General features: G+C 40.5%; 1 protein-coding gene across 4 annotated transcripts in view; it reads right to left on the bottom strand.

Annotated features, from left to right (window-relative positions):
- TGFBR2 (transforming growth factor beta receptor 2) overlaps nt 1–17252 on the bottom strand; it is a 101466-nt gene that overhangs the window by 20218 nt on the left and 63996 nt on the right. For all 4 annotated transcript variants that reach the window (XR_010319602.1, XR_010319601.1, XM_003415714.4 and 1 more), the window contains 2 exons: nt 5606–6405; nt 3733–3874 (listed from right to left, as the gene is read on the bottom strand). Coding sequence is in view for 2 of the 4 variants with exons in the window: in XM_003415714.4 (XP_003415762.2) it covers nt 3733–3874; nt 5606–6405 (942 nt within the window). In the remaining 2 variants the exon portion in view is untranslated. The remainder of the gene's footprint in view (nt 1–3732; nt 3875–5605; nt 6406–17252) is intronic.

The raw sequence follows: 17252 nt of genomic DNA, 5'->3' as shown, positions 1-17252 counted from the left end.
ACGGCTTTAGTCATTGATAACAATGGAAGCAGAGAGCTCGCATAGGGCTTAATAAGCTGCAGTGACAGGAAAAGACAGAGACACAATCTCTAGCTCATGTTTATAGAATAGCGAGTTTGAAAGGACAGGAAAAGATTCTGGAATCTAGGTAAATTTATTCCGACAATGAGAACAGCCATCGTCTCTGACACAGCTCATACTGGTCTACGGATTCATTTTGGAACTGTCAAAGCTTTCATGCAGAAAAATATTCTCAGTGGCTGAAACTTGGTTAAACAAATTTCACTGTGCAAGGAAAATTCAAGTTACTTTCAGAACTTCTGAGGAGGAAGAAATCTCATGCAGGAAACAGAAAATACCAGTGTCAGCCAGAACAGAAGTGCCATCCCCATCCAGGGCCCCAGGAAGTAGGCGATGGTTCAGCCAGGTACACAGTGGGAGGGAGTGACCTGGGCTCACCCCAGAGAGTTGGCTAAACATGCTCTGTGTCATGGACTGAATTATGTCCCCCCAAAATATGCGTATCATTTGGGCTGAGCCATGATTCCCAGTATTATGTGATTTTCCTATATGTTAAATCCTGCCTCTATGATGTTAACGAGGGAGGACGGGCAGCAGTTGTGTTAGTGAGGCAGGACTCAGTCTATATTGGATTGTGTCTTGAGGCAATATCTTGAGATAAAAAAGAAAGAAGCGAGCAGAGAGACGGGGGACCTCATACCACCAAGAAAGCAGTGCCAGCAGCAGAGCACGTCCTTTGGACCCGGGGTCCCTGTGCAGAGGAGCTCCTAGTCTGGGGGAAGACTGATGGGAAGGCAGATGGGGAGGGAAAGCCTTCCCCTGGAGCTGATATCTTGAATTTGGACTTTTAGCCTACTTCACTGTGAGAAAATAAACTTCTCCTTGTTAATGCCATCCACTTGTGGTATTTCTGTTACAGCAGCACTAGGTGACACTCTCTGAAAGAAATGAAGCATCAGAGCCAGTAACAGTGCCAACCAAATCCTTCTTGGGCAACCTTTGGGGTTGTTTGGCCCAGTGACCATAAGTAACCAGTTGCTGTGCTGACTCCTGGCGACCCCATGTGCTCCACAGAGTTTTCAATGGCTGATTTTTCAGAAACAGATCGCCAGGTCTTTCTTCCAAGGTGCCTCTGGGTAGACTCGAACCTTCAACTTTTCAGTTAGCAGCTGAGCGTGTTAACCATTTATACCACACAGGGACTTGCCAGCAACCACAGCTATAGACTCCTGGATATTTATTTTATTTTAAAGGTTCTAATCCAATACTAACTCTATGGGGCAGATCTACTCTGTCCTATAGGGTTGCTATGAGTTCAAATAGACTCATTAGAGAAAGGTTTCGTTTTTTTTGGTTTAATCCAGTACTATCATTTTGTTTATTGATTTGCCCCAGTGACCACAGCTGGGCAATTTGAGCAACAAAATAAATAATGATAGTATTGAATTAAAAACCCTCATTGTCGTCAAGTTGATTCCGACTCATGGTGGCCCTACAGGATAAAGAACTGCCCCATAGATTTTCCAAGAAGCGGCTGGTGGATTTGAACTTCCAGCCTTTTGGTTAGCAGCTGGAGCTCTTAACCACTGTGCCACCAGGGCTCCAGTATGGGATTAGAACGCTTAACATAAATATCCAGGAATCCATGCTGACATAAATACGTAATTAAAGGAATAAATTATGAGGATGGTGGGAAAGAAGGGGCAGCTTCCTATTAATTGGCAGAATACCAATTAGTAAATGTAGAAGGAATAAGAAAAATAGAAAATCACCATTAGGTAAACATTACAGTAATAATTGTTGCAGTCAAGAAATAATGATGGAGCCCAAAATTAGTGGGTGAAATTATGATAAGAAACACATCTAGTATCATTACTGTGCAGGTGTTTAGCACCTTTAGAAAGAGGTCAGAGTACCTTCCCAGAAGATATGTATTAATTACAAAGGGAAAACTAGTATCTCCACAGTGTTACAACCTGGCAGATACCACCTTTAACCAAGTGATCAAATTTAAAATCACCAATAATAAGGCACATTGACTTCGAGTGACCCTGATATGAGGCACTGGGAGGAGCGCAACATCAGTTCTGTACTCTTCTGGCCCAAAATGGAAATTTCAATCTGATCATGAGAAAACAGCAGAGACAAAGTGAGGGACGATCTACAAAATAACTGGTCTAAACTCTTCCAAAAGTCAAAGACTCGCTAAGGAACTGTCACAAATTAAAGGAGACTAAGGGAACATGAAGGGAGCCCTGGTGGCACAGTGGTTAAGCACTCGGCTGCTAACCTAAAGGTCAGTGGTTCAAACTCACCAGACACTCCTCGGGAGAAAGATGTGGCAGTTCTACTCTGTCCTATAGTGTCGCTATGAGTAGGAACTGACTCGAGGGCAACAGGTTTGATAAGGAAGCGTAAACATCAAATGCAATGTGGAAACTTGAATTGGATTCTGTTACAGAAAAGGACATTACTGAGGACTTGGAAATTCAAATAAGTATATAGGTTAGTTAAGAGTATTATACCAATGTTAATCTCCTGCTTTTGATGGTTGTACTATGGTTAGGTGAGATGTTAAGATTAGGGGAAGCTAGGTGAAGGGTATGCAGGAACTCCCTCTACTATTCTTGTGACAATTCTGTAAATCTAAAGTTATTGCAAAACAAAAAGTTAAAATAAAATTGGGGTTAGCTTGACTTGACTCAGCATCCAGCCAGGACCAGGTTGGGATGTATACACGTCCAGGGTAATAACGAAGACTCTGACAGAAAATTCTAAGAAGAGTCAGAGAAGAATAAAATACTGTTGACCTCAGCCATTGGGAAAATCAAGGGACAATACTCCCTAAAACAACGACATTTCCCTCTTCACTTCTGCCCATCCTTCTCTATATCTTCACAGTCGCTAGCAAGAATAGCTTCTAACAATGGAAAGGAGATAATGTGCTCCTTGTAGAGAAGACATCAACGAGGCAATCTGGAGAAGCCATGTTCTATTCTGTAGTGTATTTAGAGAGAGCTGATCCCAAATAAAAAAAGGAAAGTAGGGGGCTTCACTTGGGGGAAAAAAAAAACAAGCCAGAAAGACCACCTTGGGTTTGCAGAGGAAAAGCAGGAGAGAAGTAGGTCTCTGAATCAGTCCCAGAGGCTTAACCAGTGAAATGATGGCGTTCCTCAATAAACTCTCTTCACTCAGTTTTTCAAAACCTAAACAAATGTACCCAAACCATTCTGCTCGTTTTGCCCCCCAATAGAAAACCATGTCCATAAGAGTAACTTTTTTCTCATTTCTAATTGTAAGTCTGAAAAGCCATAAAATACAAAAAAGAAACAAAGATCAAACACTTATTTGAATAATATTCTCCATTTGACAAATAGAAATCATTCTAAATAGCATTAGTGTTAATCTCTGGCCAGATATTTAAATATCTGTGGAGGGATGTGTCCTAAAAAAAAAAAAAAAAAAGTAATTACACTTCAAGAATGGAGATACAAAGCTCTGTGTTCCAAGCATGGGTTTCAGATTAAAAACCTAGGCTTTTTAGCATAATTACAAATAGTTCTGGAATGTCTGTCTACAAGCAGATCTCACCTAGCTTTTCATTGTGGAGTTAACTGTTTTGGGACTCCCTGGAACTAGGCTTGAAGAAAGAACATGATATTATTTTGATGGGGCGTCCATGACTGCATGATGATGGTGGTCCATACGTACCTCCCACCGCATTACAGCGAGATGTCATTTCCCAGAGGACCAGAGCCATCGAGTAGACATCGGTCTGCTTGAAGGACTCAACATTCTCCAAATTCATCCTGGATTCAAGGACTTCCGGGGCCATGTATCTTGCAGTTCCCACCTAAAGCAAAAACAGACACTGAGGCCCATCGCTTAATTCCAACTGAAGTTGTACTTTCAAAATACGGCTGATGTGTGTACCCTGTATATGTAGATGATCTTAAAAAAGTCACAGTGCTGCTGTAAATAATGAGACCTACACAGAAGGGGTACACCTACAGCATATGGGGTTATCTTTAAAAATAGGTATTCTTTCCCTGAAAGCCCTTGAAGGGCTATAAACAAAAAAATGTCCAAATCAGGAAATGGTAAGCTCCAGAGCTGGCTTATCTAGCCCCATGATATATGTCATCACATTCTTCAATAACATCCTGACAGATAACCTGGAAGACAATATCGGTGACATTTTAGATCTTTATGTTTGCTTTTGAAAAATAAATATTGTTTCATTCTTGAAACTCCAAGAAGATTTATGGTAAAAATAACAACAATAAGGACCACCATTTTTGATCACTTAAGGACCGCGTCTTAATGTTCTTTGTTTGCCTCACAGCACATTCCAGCATGCTGAGGATGTCGTATGATTTCATGAGCTCTCTAGTGAATTATATGAACGTATTTCCACCGTAAGAGGCCAATTTTGGATCACTCTGTAATTTTAGTGGGCCTGCTGTACAGCATTACCTTGCCTATTAGCCCTGTGCTAATCTCTATGACTGCTCATATACAAACCTGGGATCCATTGTTTCTAGGGAATTGATCACTTAAATGTTTCATATTGCAACATCAAACATGTACAGCTTGATATTGCAACACACACAGCTTGACTAAATAGCAATGAAGCCCCACCTTCCCTGAGGAAAGCCAAGTGAGTCGATTTTACCATTCCAGAGAACATTTCTTATTGACATGTATCAGATCTTTTTCCTTCTCAACAAGTCATTCGATGACTCATGGCTCTGGCACATTAATCTGTCCGTATTTCAATGTGTTTACCTCAACACTGCATGTGTTGCCATGGACACAGAGGGATGGCTGCACAGTGACTGAGTGCTTCCAGAGCATGTCCTCCCCCCTGCTTAGAGAAAATGATGGCACTCTGCTGACTCCACTCTACTCTTCAGCCAAGCTTTCAATGTGCAAAAACTCAGGGCCTCGTCATTCATAAAGGCATATATGAATTTTGGAAATTTCTAATCACTTTTCAATAGCTCCTTAGCCAAAAAAGGTTTGCATCATAATTCATGAAAGTGCTTCAAGAATGGAATTGTTCATTCACTCATTCTATCATTCACTCAACAAAGACTTATTGGCCACTTTTGCTGATCAACACATTGTGCAACATGGCTAATCAAATGGATTTAGGCTTAGACTTCAAGGAGATTACCTTCTAGAAGGGTAAAAAGGAATTTATATAAGTATCAACAGTGCAGAGTAGAAAGAGCCAAGTATACCATAAGAGAGGAAAATCATAGAAATAATATACGGACTGTGTTTGAACACAAAGAAAAATCATTTGCCAATGAGAAAGAAATGAGGGTTGACTCAGGGACAAACATATTTTCTCTGGGTGGGAAAAGACTTGAAGAAATGGGGGGAATGCTGTCCATTAGCAAAGGTACCCTTGTAGAAGAATGGGGACATGCCCGGGGTAGACTCTGTATTTTGGCTAGACTCCCTAGACAATTGTCGAGGGTGCAGGGCATGAGATGACAGGCATGAAATACAGATGAAAAGGTATGGTAGGGCCAGCAACAAGGTAAGGAGGATCCAGGCACCTGTTCTAACTTACCTGCCCACTGTTGGCCAGGTCATCCACAGATAGAGTGGGGTCCAAGTGCAGGGAAAGCCCGAAGTCACACAGACAGCAGGTCAGGTCGTTCTTCACGAGGATATTGGAGCTCTTGAGGTCCCTGTGCACAATGGGCATTTTGGGCCTCCCGCAAGGGGTATGATCACTGTGCAGGTGAGCAATGCCTCGAGCAAGGGAGCTGCCCAGCTTGCGCAGGTCCTCCCAGCTGATGACATGCCTCGTGAGGTACTCCTGTAGGTTGCCCTTGGCATGGAAGGCGGTGATCAGCCAATACTGCTTCCCTAGCTCTGTCTTCCGCTCTTCAGCCGTCAAGAACTGGAGTATGTTCTCATGCTTCAGGTTGATGTCTGAGAAGATGTCCTTCTCTGTCTTCCAGGAGGCATACTCCTCATAGGGGAAGATCTTGACTGCCACGGTCTCGAACTGCTCTGAGGTGTTCTGTTTCAGCTTGGCTTTGTAGACCTCAGCGAAGCGGCCCTTTCCCACCAGGGTATCCAGCTCAATGGGCAGCAGCTCCGTGTTGTGGTTGATATTGTTGGCGCAGGTAGAGCTGATGTCTGAACGGTCATCTTCCAGAATAATGGCACAGTGCTCACTGAACTCCATGAGCTTCCTTGGCTTGCTGGTCTCCCAGGATGGACTCAGCTTCTGCTGTCGGTGAACGCGGTAGCAGTAGAAGGTGATGATCACAGCTATGGCGATACCCAGTGGCGGCAGGAGGCTGACGCCTGTCACTTGGATGATGACTAACAACAAGTCAGGGCTGCTGGTGTTATATTCTGATGTGGAAACAAAACAAAGGAGAGAGGAGTTGGGTTCTGTATGTATATTTTGTATAGAAATGGGTCCACACCTCTGGCATCTATAGCATTTAGCATCTGCATAGTTTTTGTAGACGATATATTGTGAATTTTTATTCCAGGGATGCTAATGTGTACTAGTCTGGTGCTCCTGTCTCTGGCTATCCATTCAATGTCTTATACTCTTCCCTCAAACGTCACCTTAAATGCCGCTCCCTAAGGGAAGCGTTGGAAACCCTGATGGCATAGTGGCTAAGTGCTATAGCTGCTAACCAAGAGGTCGGCAGTTTGAATCCACCAGGCGCTCCTTGGAAACTCTATGGGGCAGTTCTGCTCTGTCCTATAGGGTTGCTATGAGTCAGAGTCAACTCGACGGCAGTGGGTTTGGTTTTTTTTTTTGGTTAAGGGAAGTGTAGGTAGAATTAGAAAAATGTCTTATTTTATATATTCTTATAGCACCCTATACTTTTTCTATGTAACAATTTAGCACAATTCCAATTAAATAACTATGATTCCACTTGCGGGTTTTCGTATCTGTTTCTCCCTACTCTTCTTACTCCCAACAGACTGAGGCCTCCATGCTGGCAGGGACAGCATCTTTCTTCTTCACTATTCTAAACAGCACATGGCACACAGGAAGTCCTCAGTAAATGTGTTGAATAAATGGGTAAAGCATTTGCTGAGTGTTAACTAAGCTCAAAGCATTGTGGGAGCTTTGGGAATACAGCAAGAATGATATGGCTCCCGCCTTTTCAGAACAGTAGCTTATGAAAGTGCAGAGACTGCCATGGTTTTGCCATAGGCTGTTCTTTTCCTGGAGCCCTGGTAGCCCAGTGGTTAAAAGCTCGGTTGCTAACCAAAAGGTTAGCAGTTCATATCCACCATTAACTCCTTGGAAACCCTATGGGACATTGTACTCTGTTCACAGGGTTCCTAAGAGTCGAAATAGACTTGATAGCAAAGGGTTTGGCTCTTTTCTCGAATCCAACTTTCTCTGTTCTGATCAACATCCAGGCTTCCTTTAGACATCAGCTCTGGGCCTGCTGGTGGTGGGGAAAGAAGTCTGTGGGAAGAGTCTCTTTAGAAGTCAGTTTCCCTTATAAAAAAGAAAAAAAAATTTTTTTTTTTTCTTTTCAGTGTGAATGCAACTTACAGTTTCTTAGAATAGAAATATTTAGTTGCAACAATGGAAACACTTCTGCAAAGCTGAATAAAGCGTTAAACAAGGAAATGCAGCTCAGTTCCTGACCCCTGTGGGTAGATGAAGAGAGTCCTTAGCACTAGAAACCAAACTACATTATCTTGTACACCAAGCTTTGATTCATGTGGTTGCCTTGGTTGGCAGCGATTAAGTAGTTTTCTTCTTGGGAAGAAGGACGTGGATGGAAATGTTTAGTGGGCAGGAGACAAGTGAAAGGTAGTTATAGCCCAGCGAGAGCCACATGCTACGCTACCTCCATTAGGCAAGAATGCCGGAATTCCATTGTTTTGTATGCCCTTCACCCTTCCTCAAAGGTACCCATTAACAAGCAGGCTTTATGGTCAAATGCTAGATCTGTTCATTAAACACATCATTATTGAGTGTCTACTATGGGCATGACACCGTCCTCAAAGAGGTTCTAATCCAGTAGAGGTGTTAAGGCATGTACGGAAATGCCTAGCAGTATAGGGCAGTCTGGGATGGGAGCTAACTGGGCGCAATCTATGCGTTGGTGGAGTGGGGAAAGCTTAGAGGAACGTGAAACACGCAGTGGCAAGGATTGCCTTTGAGGTGGTCTCTGAAGGAAGAGAAAAAGCCAGTGAGTGGAAGGAATGTCATGAATGAAGGTGCAGAAGTAAGAAAGTACGATCTATCTGTAGAAGGGCAGTTCTCCCAAATGGACTGCTCTGCACAGTAGGATGGAAAAGAAAGAGATTGAGTAAGTAGCATAGAACCAGACTGAATGTCACAGAAGGGATATGCAGTTATCCAGTTAGCAGCTGGCACCTACTGTAGATCTTTTAGCAGGAAAAGGATGAGAATACAGACCAGGTGGAATGGGGATACCATAATCCCTGAAAGGGAATCACTTACTTCAATCGTATGTGATACCATAACTTAAGGAACATAATGAGAAAGGAAGCTAGTACCATGTCGACTGGGAGTGTTTAGGCTTAACGATTCACTACCTGTTCTTAAAGTAAGTTCTAAGAAGGAAACAGCAGCTCCCATTGACTATATATTCTAGATGAAAACTTTAGGTCTTAATCTACATGATGCCACTAAAAACCGTAAAAGTAAAGCCAACACATCAGAATTTCAGCAACCAACAGGAAAACATCACCATTTAGGGGAAGCTAGAGCAATGCATCAAAAAGAATTTTAAAAAGGGATAAAATTTGGTGACTGGCTCATGAAAACCCAAATTCTTACACAAGCTGGGAGACGTGACTGGGGATAAAGAAGAGGTGGGACTAGGGGTGGAAGTGGAGGTGAAACAACGCAATCACAGAAAGGATTGGAACTGAAAAAGGAAAGAAAAAAAAGCTTTTACAGAGAAGTATGGACTATTTCTGTAGTTCAGCAAAGTGTGAACCTGGAGAGTAAAATTAAGAGGACCGATGAAATGATATTCAGGTACGACCTCAGATCATAGGGCCCTCTCTGAAACTTCTTCTCTGTTACCTGAAGTATTTCAATCAGTATGTTTGCTTGAAGTTCCCACTGGTTTCAATCCACCATGTCCCTAACTCCATGAGCTGTGTTATAATCATAGATCTCTTTGGTTATCTGATTGTTTCTCTCAAGAGAAGGTAAGCTCTGTGCAGGTAAAGGCCAGGCCCCTTTTGATAGACCCAGCACCTGGGACAGGATGGAGCACTTTATGACACTCAAGACCTGTTGGATGTAGAAGCTGAATGAATGACTGACTTTTGTGGGAGAATATTCCTCCCATTTTTATGTTCTATAGCAGGGACTCAAAAAGTATGACCCAAGCGTCCATGGCTTGCTTTTGTATAGCCCTGAGAGGTAGGAATGGTTTTCACATTAAAAAAAAAAAAATTGTTAAAGAAAAAAAAAAGGAGAACATGCAACAGGGATCATATCTGGCCCCCAGAGTTTAAAATATTTCCTCTCTGCCCCTTTATAGAAAGTTTGATGACTTCTGTTCCATAGGTATTATTTTAAAAATCTGTAATAGATTGGCAACATTTTGAAAGACTTCATTTTGGTTCAATGTGAATTTCCTTTTCACACATGGATGCAACATGATTATAACACTTACAATATTAACTGCATAATTACTTAGCTGTGTCTCCAATTCATCAAAGAGCGCAAACACCCAATAAACTTCCTTTATCACTGATAATTTTATTTTATAATTCCTGGTTATATATTAAAAAGCCTCCCATGCTAATTTCTACTCCTTTTCAAAAACCAAAAACCAAACCCGCTGCTGTCCAGTCAATTCCGACTCATACTGACCCTATAGGACAGACTAGAACTGCCCCATAGAGTTTCCAAGGAGTGCCTTGGATTCAAACTGCCGACCTTTTGGTTAGCAGCCATAGCTCTTAACCACTATGCCACCAGGGTTTCCATTCCAGGATAAGGGAAATACAAAAAGAGAAATACCCTGAAGTTTATGTTTATGCATGGATAGAAGAAGACTCTAGAAATCCCCGGTTCAATGTCAGAAACCAAAGTTTTACTTTCCCCTCAAATTTCCTGTGATTTCTCTTTGATAACCTACATGTAAAAATTTTGAGGGGAAATTATTGAATAGCATCAGTCAATCTTGAAACTTCAAAGAGATGATGAAAAAAACTAACAATAGCAAGCTGGCTGAAAGGAAGCTTTGGGATGTGGCTTTATCTAAACACAAGTCACCCACACCCTCCCACAGTATTAACCCTTGGGCTGCCACTCAAAAACCCAAGAGTTACAGGTGCAAGCTGGGGTAGCTCCCAGCATCTCCTCTACTCAGACACCAGGACGACATGTTGCTTTTCATCAACCTCCAACTGTATGGAAACTCATAGACCAAACACTTAGTATGGACCTGGCTGTATGCTAAGTATTTTATGTAATATTTATATTTAATTGACATAAAAATACTATGAGGTAGGTACTGCTATTATTATAAACCCCATTTTATAGATAAGGAGGCTAAAGATCAGATGGTTTAAGCAACTTCCCAAGATCAAAACCTTAAACCAAAGCCAAACCAAACCCATTGCCGTGGAGTCGATTCTGACTCATATCGACCCCAGGCAATAGCAAAACTGATATTCAGTGCAAGCACTGTCTGACTGGAGAGACCCAGCTCTTACCCCTAGGCCAAAATGTGCCTAAAATTCACATTCGTGAGAGCCAATTGAAGATGACTTTATACAATTTCTCAGTTTGATAAAGTGGTTTCTCCCTGGGGGGTAATGATTTTACAACCATCCTTGAAGAAATATTGGTATTTCTTGGATACTGAGTCAAAGGCTACCAAGGGTATGACACACGGTCTCAGGAGCCATATTGAAGAGACTCTCACTGGCCAAGATATGAAAATTTGAGCTTTAGTAAAGTTAAAAAAAAAAAAAAAGCCATGAATGGAATTCAATATTTATGAAAAAAATTCAGTTTCATAATAGTAATAAATAAATAAATAAACAAATTTATCCACTTCTCGGCATAACAGGATGTCAATTCATTATATTGAAAACTAGTATATAAGTGGAAATATCGAGCTTAGGCAAAAGGTAACTTATCTTGCCTTTTCCATAAAAACCATACTGCTGAGTAACCAAAGTATTAAAGGAAGTATCTCTTTATTCAATTAATCTAGCTAATAAATGAAAACAAATTGATAGAAATAGAGTAATGCTTTTTTACAACTCCTAATGAATTAAACAGAGCCCTGCTGGCAGAGTGGTTAAGAGCTCGGCTGCTAACCAAAAGGTGGGCAGTTTGAATCCACCAGCCGCTCCTATGGGGCAGTTCTACTCTGTCCTATAGGGTTGCTATGAATGGACTTGATGGCAGTCAGTTTTGTTTTGTGTTTTTTAAATGAATTAAATGGATATAGGCAATGGGCATCGATGTCGATAATATTACAAAGCAAGAGACAATCAGACACTATTACCTCCTGATGAAGGAACATAACCCTGGCTATAGATGTGCCAAAGGGATAGAACCTGAGTCTGCTGAAGCCTCTGAATCCAGCTGCCAACTTGCAGAAAGGACAGAGGACAGAGGACAGCATTGACCTGCACCATAAGCAAGCAGTCAGCAAAATCCAGACGACAGAACAATTCAGGCCAAAGGTTCTTTAACAGATGCACTGTAAGGACAACAAAGAAATGGGCTGGCGCAGTAGATTAAAAGAGGCCAATAGTACATCAGTTGACTTACAGGTTTTTTTTTCTTTAATGGTATATCAAAGGAGCCCTGGCGGTGCAATGGTTAAGCACTCTGCTGCTAACTGAAGGGTCAGAGGTTCGAACCTACCAGCTGCTCCATGGTAAAAACGACTTGGCGATCGATTCCAACTCATAGTGACCCTATAGGGCAGAGTAGAACTGCCCCCATACAGTTTCCAAGGCTGTAAACCTTTATGGAAGCAGACTGCCACATTTTTCTTCCACAGAGTGGCTGGTGGGTTTGAACCACCAACTTTTTGGTTAGCAACAGAATGCTTTAACCACTGTGCCACCAGGGCTCCTCTGTAAAGACTAGAGCCTAGGAAAACCTATGAGGAAGTTTTATTTTGTCATAGAGGGTCACTCTGAGTTGAAACTGACTCGACAGCACATAACAACAATAACATAGTACATCAATTTACAATATTAAGAAGACAGATAGGCAAGGCCTGGTGGTATAGTGGTTAAAACCTTGGCTGCTAACCAAAAGGTCAGTACTTCAAATCTACCAGCTGCTCACTGGAAACCCTACGGGGCAGTTCTACTCTGTCCTATAGGGTCGCTATGAGTCGGAACTGACTCGACGGCACCTAACGACAACAACCAAAGCTAAACTATGGTGTCTACAGATGCACACTTAGGTGATAAAACCATTTTAAAAACCTGAAGGAAGTGATAACTATAAAAGCTGGGAATAGTGGTCACTTTCGGAGGGAGGAATGGGGGCCGTGATGCGGTTGGGGAACATGCCAGTGCTCCTAGGGTGGCTGGCAAAGCTCTATTTTCTGCCCTGGACAGTGGTTACAAGCCCTTTATTTATGATTTTCTGTACCTGTTTTAGTTTGGAATAAAAAAAATTTTTTTAAAGAAAAGAGAAAGATTAGAATAATAATTTAGGAGACCATGCCTTGCTCCTGGGCTAAGTATATCGTTTCAGATACCCTTGGGGAAAAAGGAAAAGATGACAAGAAATGAACTTTTTTTTTTTCTGAGCACACGCTATATGCTAGAAACTTCAAACATTTAATCTTGTTTGATACTCCAAATTCCCCTTCCAAGTATTAATCCCATTTTTGAGGTTAAGAAATTCAGAGTTACGGGTGACCCACTCAAGAACAGCCAGCTGGCTAAGCAGCGGAGACCGTGTTTTACCAGGTCCGAGGGGTTCCAAAGCCTGTGTCCTAGGCATTCTACCAAGCTGTCTCCCTAGCAATGAAGCCAGAGGTTTATTTAATAATTCTGAAGTTTTTCTGTGTTTCACACAGAGAGACCAGGCTTAGTTGTACATAACGAGCCATTTGCAAAGGTTAGTGTTTTTATAAATATTGTTTTAAAGACAAATGTCAAATTCTTTTTTTTTTTTTTGTCTCTCAAACATAAATGTTAGTATGCCATGAAAAAAATTCAAACTGGCAGAAAAACTCCAGGGGAAATCCCATGGCATAACTTTGTTTGGTGTGACTGAAAAGTAAACAAGTTGTTTTATAACACACACACACCACACATACACAAAATACTAAAATCATTGTTGTCCCCAGCAGCTTTCAGATCCTTTGCTATTCCCCAATCCAACACTGGTTTCAAAAAAGAACTTAAAACTAGATTTCTGTAATTCACAACTCTAAATGAAGGTAATACTGTGAAAAACACAGTAAAGTACAGCCCACATACTAAAAAGTACGTAAGTTGACTGCGTACAGCGTCTTGATAAAAACTGTATCAGCACAGATACATTTGATCTTGGGCTCCTGCCTTAATAATTGAAGTAGCTTGGCAATGCCTCCACTCAATAAAGCAGTTTTGTGTAAAAAATTTACCAAGGCATTAATTTACCTGGACAACAGAAATGGGTAGAATAGATTGTTTTCCTCCTACCTTGGTGTATTAGTATACTAACAAACATCACATAACAGCTAGATAGATTCTTGTGAAGCTGACAGCAATACTCTAACCACAAAGATTTTCTCACGCAACATGTTCATCTAAGGTAACAGGATATATATGCAACTGGTCAAGATCCAAAGAAGGAGCCTGTGCTAAACGGAGATACGCTGGGGGCAGGGGGAGAACTTCCTGATTTAAGTCAATATGTTAATTACAATATTGAAAATAGCATTCATTTATTGAGCACCTACTAAATGCCAAGCAATGCATTTTACACAAGGTTATTTTGAATCCTTGCAGCCACACTACCGGCTATGTATTATTTTTCCCATTTCACAGAAATGGAAACTGGGAAAAAATAAACATAAAGCTAGCAGGGGTCAAAGCAGACAGCCTTATGTGGAAGTGAGTGGTGGGCAGAGAGTCACTGAAGAGGGCTGCTTATGGTAGCTAGCAGGAGCTCAAGGCAACATAGGGCTCAACAGGAAAATTCAGAGAAAGGAAAAGATTATAGAGCCAAAGAAAGCAGAGAGAAGGAGACAGTAGAGATAAAGCAGAAATGAGTGAGATAGAATACAAAGATACATGAGGGAGAGTTGGTACTGTACAAAGACTAACAACACACAGGCTTTTAGTGAGACTGTTAATGGGGCAAAAAGAAAAGGCCCAGAGGAGACACAATTACAGTGATGGCAAAGACTTAAAAGATAAGAAAAATCTCATGAAATTTTTTGGTAATAAAGTTGAAAACGGAGACAACTGTGGACAAAATTCTAAAATCATATTAACTTACCAAAATCAATCCAAGAAGAACCATGAAACCTAAATAATCTTACAAGTATTAAGGAAGTTGAACGAGTAGCTTAAAATAAGGGGCCTGGTCTGTTCAAAGTCAAGGTCATGGAAAAAAATAAAACAACAAGAACAACATTAAACAACATACACACTAAAGAGGCAAAACAACCAAATACAATTTGTGGTCCTTGACTGGATCTGGAATTTATGCAACAACAACATCAACAATAAACACCTGGCTTTGAATATGGACAGACAGATAGAAAGAATGAACAAGAATGTGGTGAAGTGTTAACACATCATGACTCAAGACAATGGATGTACAGGCGCTCATTGCATTCTTTCAGCTTTTCCAAAGGTTTAATATTTTTTCAAGGAATTTTTTTTTTGGAGGACTATTTGAAGGAATTTCATATATACTCTTCCAGACAACAGGATAAGTGTACTATGTCCCAATTCATTCTTTGAAGATAGGGCAAGCAAAACCAGACAAGAAGTTTGTGAAAAATCTCATCTGTGTACAATGATTCAAAAAACAAATCTAAATAAAATCGTAGCAAGGCAAATCCAGCAGAGGATTAAAAAATAAAAAAGAAAGCAAGACCAGATTACCAGGAAAATATGGTTTAGAAAAAACAACAACAACAAAACTGCCAATGTCATTCCCCACATTAGTTTAAAGAAGAAAAACTGTATAATTAATCCAACAGACACAGAAAATCTACATGATAAAACTAAACATCCCAATAAGAAATATACATTAGTAATCTTCAGCAAACATTATTCCAAGGGGGGAATGTTTAATGCAGTCCTCTGAAAAACAAGAAAAGGATGCCTTTGCCAACTGTAACTATTTCTATTCAATATGAATTAGATAGGGGTCCTAACCAGCACAGAAAGACAAAGTGAAGAGATCTGCCTTACAAGATAAGAAGTTTTATAAATCTATGGTAATTAAGACAATGTGGTATTGGTACAAGGATAAACACATTAGAACTGGAATCCCTACCTCACATTATACACTCAATGAATTACTTCCAGATGAATTAAGGATTTAAATATGAAAGGTGAAAACTTTAAAATCTCTAGAAGAAAGTCTAGCAGAGTATCATTTTGACTCTTTTTTAGGGAGGCTCATAAAGAAGATAAGAAAGGTATTAACCATAACAGAAGAAATAGATAAATTTGATTACAAAACTTAAGAATTTGTCAAAGACACAAGAAAGTGAAAACACAAGCTACAAAACAGGAGGTGATATTTACCATATATACAACAGACAGGAGTAAGTACCTAAATACATAAAGAACTCTAACAAATCAATAAGAAAAAAGCAAATAACCCAAAAGATAAACTGGGCAAAAACACAGTTCAAAACAGAATCCACGCAACGTGAAAGAGAGATGAAAAAGATGCTCGGTCTCACTAGTAATCGGGAAAATACAAATCAAGACCACAAGGAAATAATATCTTACACCCACATATACATTACATACATGCTTTTGTATATTTGGAACATACACTACACATATTCTTTAGCATATTTCTAACGTAATATTAAAAACAGAAAATAAAGGAAAAGTTAGCCCATGCATTAAGTTACGTTTTTACCAAGGTCAGGTATATGCACACTGGGAGAAAAAAATAACAAAAGGAATTGTACAGTCAGTTTAAGCCTAATTTCACTTATAAAAAATTAAAGTATGTCCCATCCTTTAAAGTTTTAAACAATAGCCCATAGAAGAAACGTACATTCAACTCGAAGTGTTTGAAACTGATTCTCTTTTATGTACTCAAACTCACTGTATTCCCTAAAGGGTCTTATTGGTTATTGGTTCTTCCTTTGCCTTAACAAGGTGATAAACAGAATCTACTTCTGTCTCATCTTGCCTGCTTCTTGGACACTTGTTCTCAATGATTCCTGGACTCCAGGTGTCACTGTGCTAGCTCAGCCATTGTATCAACAGATTCACTCACATAAGGCATATTTTCTGATGATATAATTTATATTTAAGGGATGACTTAGATATTGGGATGAAAGAGAGGTTCTCGATACTCGAAGTACTTTTGTTTTCAGTCAGCAACTACTATTTCCAAAAAGACGAACACAATGAGCGTTGTGTTAAGACAACTGACTTTGAGAGTTTTTAACCTCATTTTCCTAGACATGCTGGAATCATTTCTCTTTGCCGTGCTGGGTTTGATGACTGAGATTTTTTTTTTAATTGTACTTTAGATGAAGGTTTACAGAACAAACTAGCTTCTCATTAAACAGCTAGTACACATATTGTTTTATGACATTGGTTACCAACCCCAGGACATGTCAACACTCTCCCTTCTCAACCTTGGGTTCCCTATTACCAGCTGTCCTGTCCCCTCCTGCCTTCTAGTCCTTGCCCCAGGGCTGGTGTGCCCCTTTAGTCTCGTTTTGTTTTATGGGCCTGCCCAGTCATTGGCTGAAGGGTGAACCTCAGGAGCGACTTCACTACTGAGCTGAAAGGGTGTCCAGGGGCCATGCTCTCAGGGTTTGTCCAGTCTCTGTCACGATGCCTGAGATCTAACGTCACTTTATCTCCCTTCAGTGATGTAACAGGGCATTCTGCTAAGGCAACCACAGTCACAATTCTGAAGTCCCTACTGGTTTTGAAAGAAGACTTCTCTTTAGCATTCTGAGACAGTATTACTCAAAGCGATATGCTGTCACTCATGTGACTTCACCTCCAAACCACTCTATCTCCAGTCATGACAGTGAGCT

This window comes from Loxodonta africana, chromosome 27, assembly GCF_030014295.1.
Source record: "Loxodonta africana isolate mLoxAfr1 chromosome 27, mLoxAfr1.hap2, whole genome shotgun sequence".
NCBI lineage: Eukaryota > Metazoa > Chordata > Mammalia > Proboscidea > Elephantidae > Loxodonta > Loxodonta africana.
This window is presented reverse-complemented; position numbering and strand designations above follow the sequence as displayed.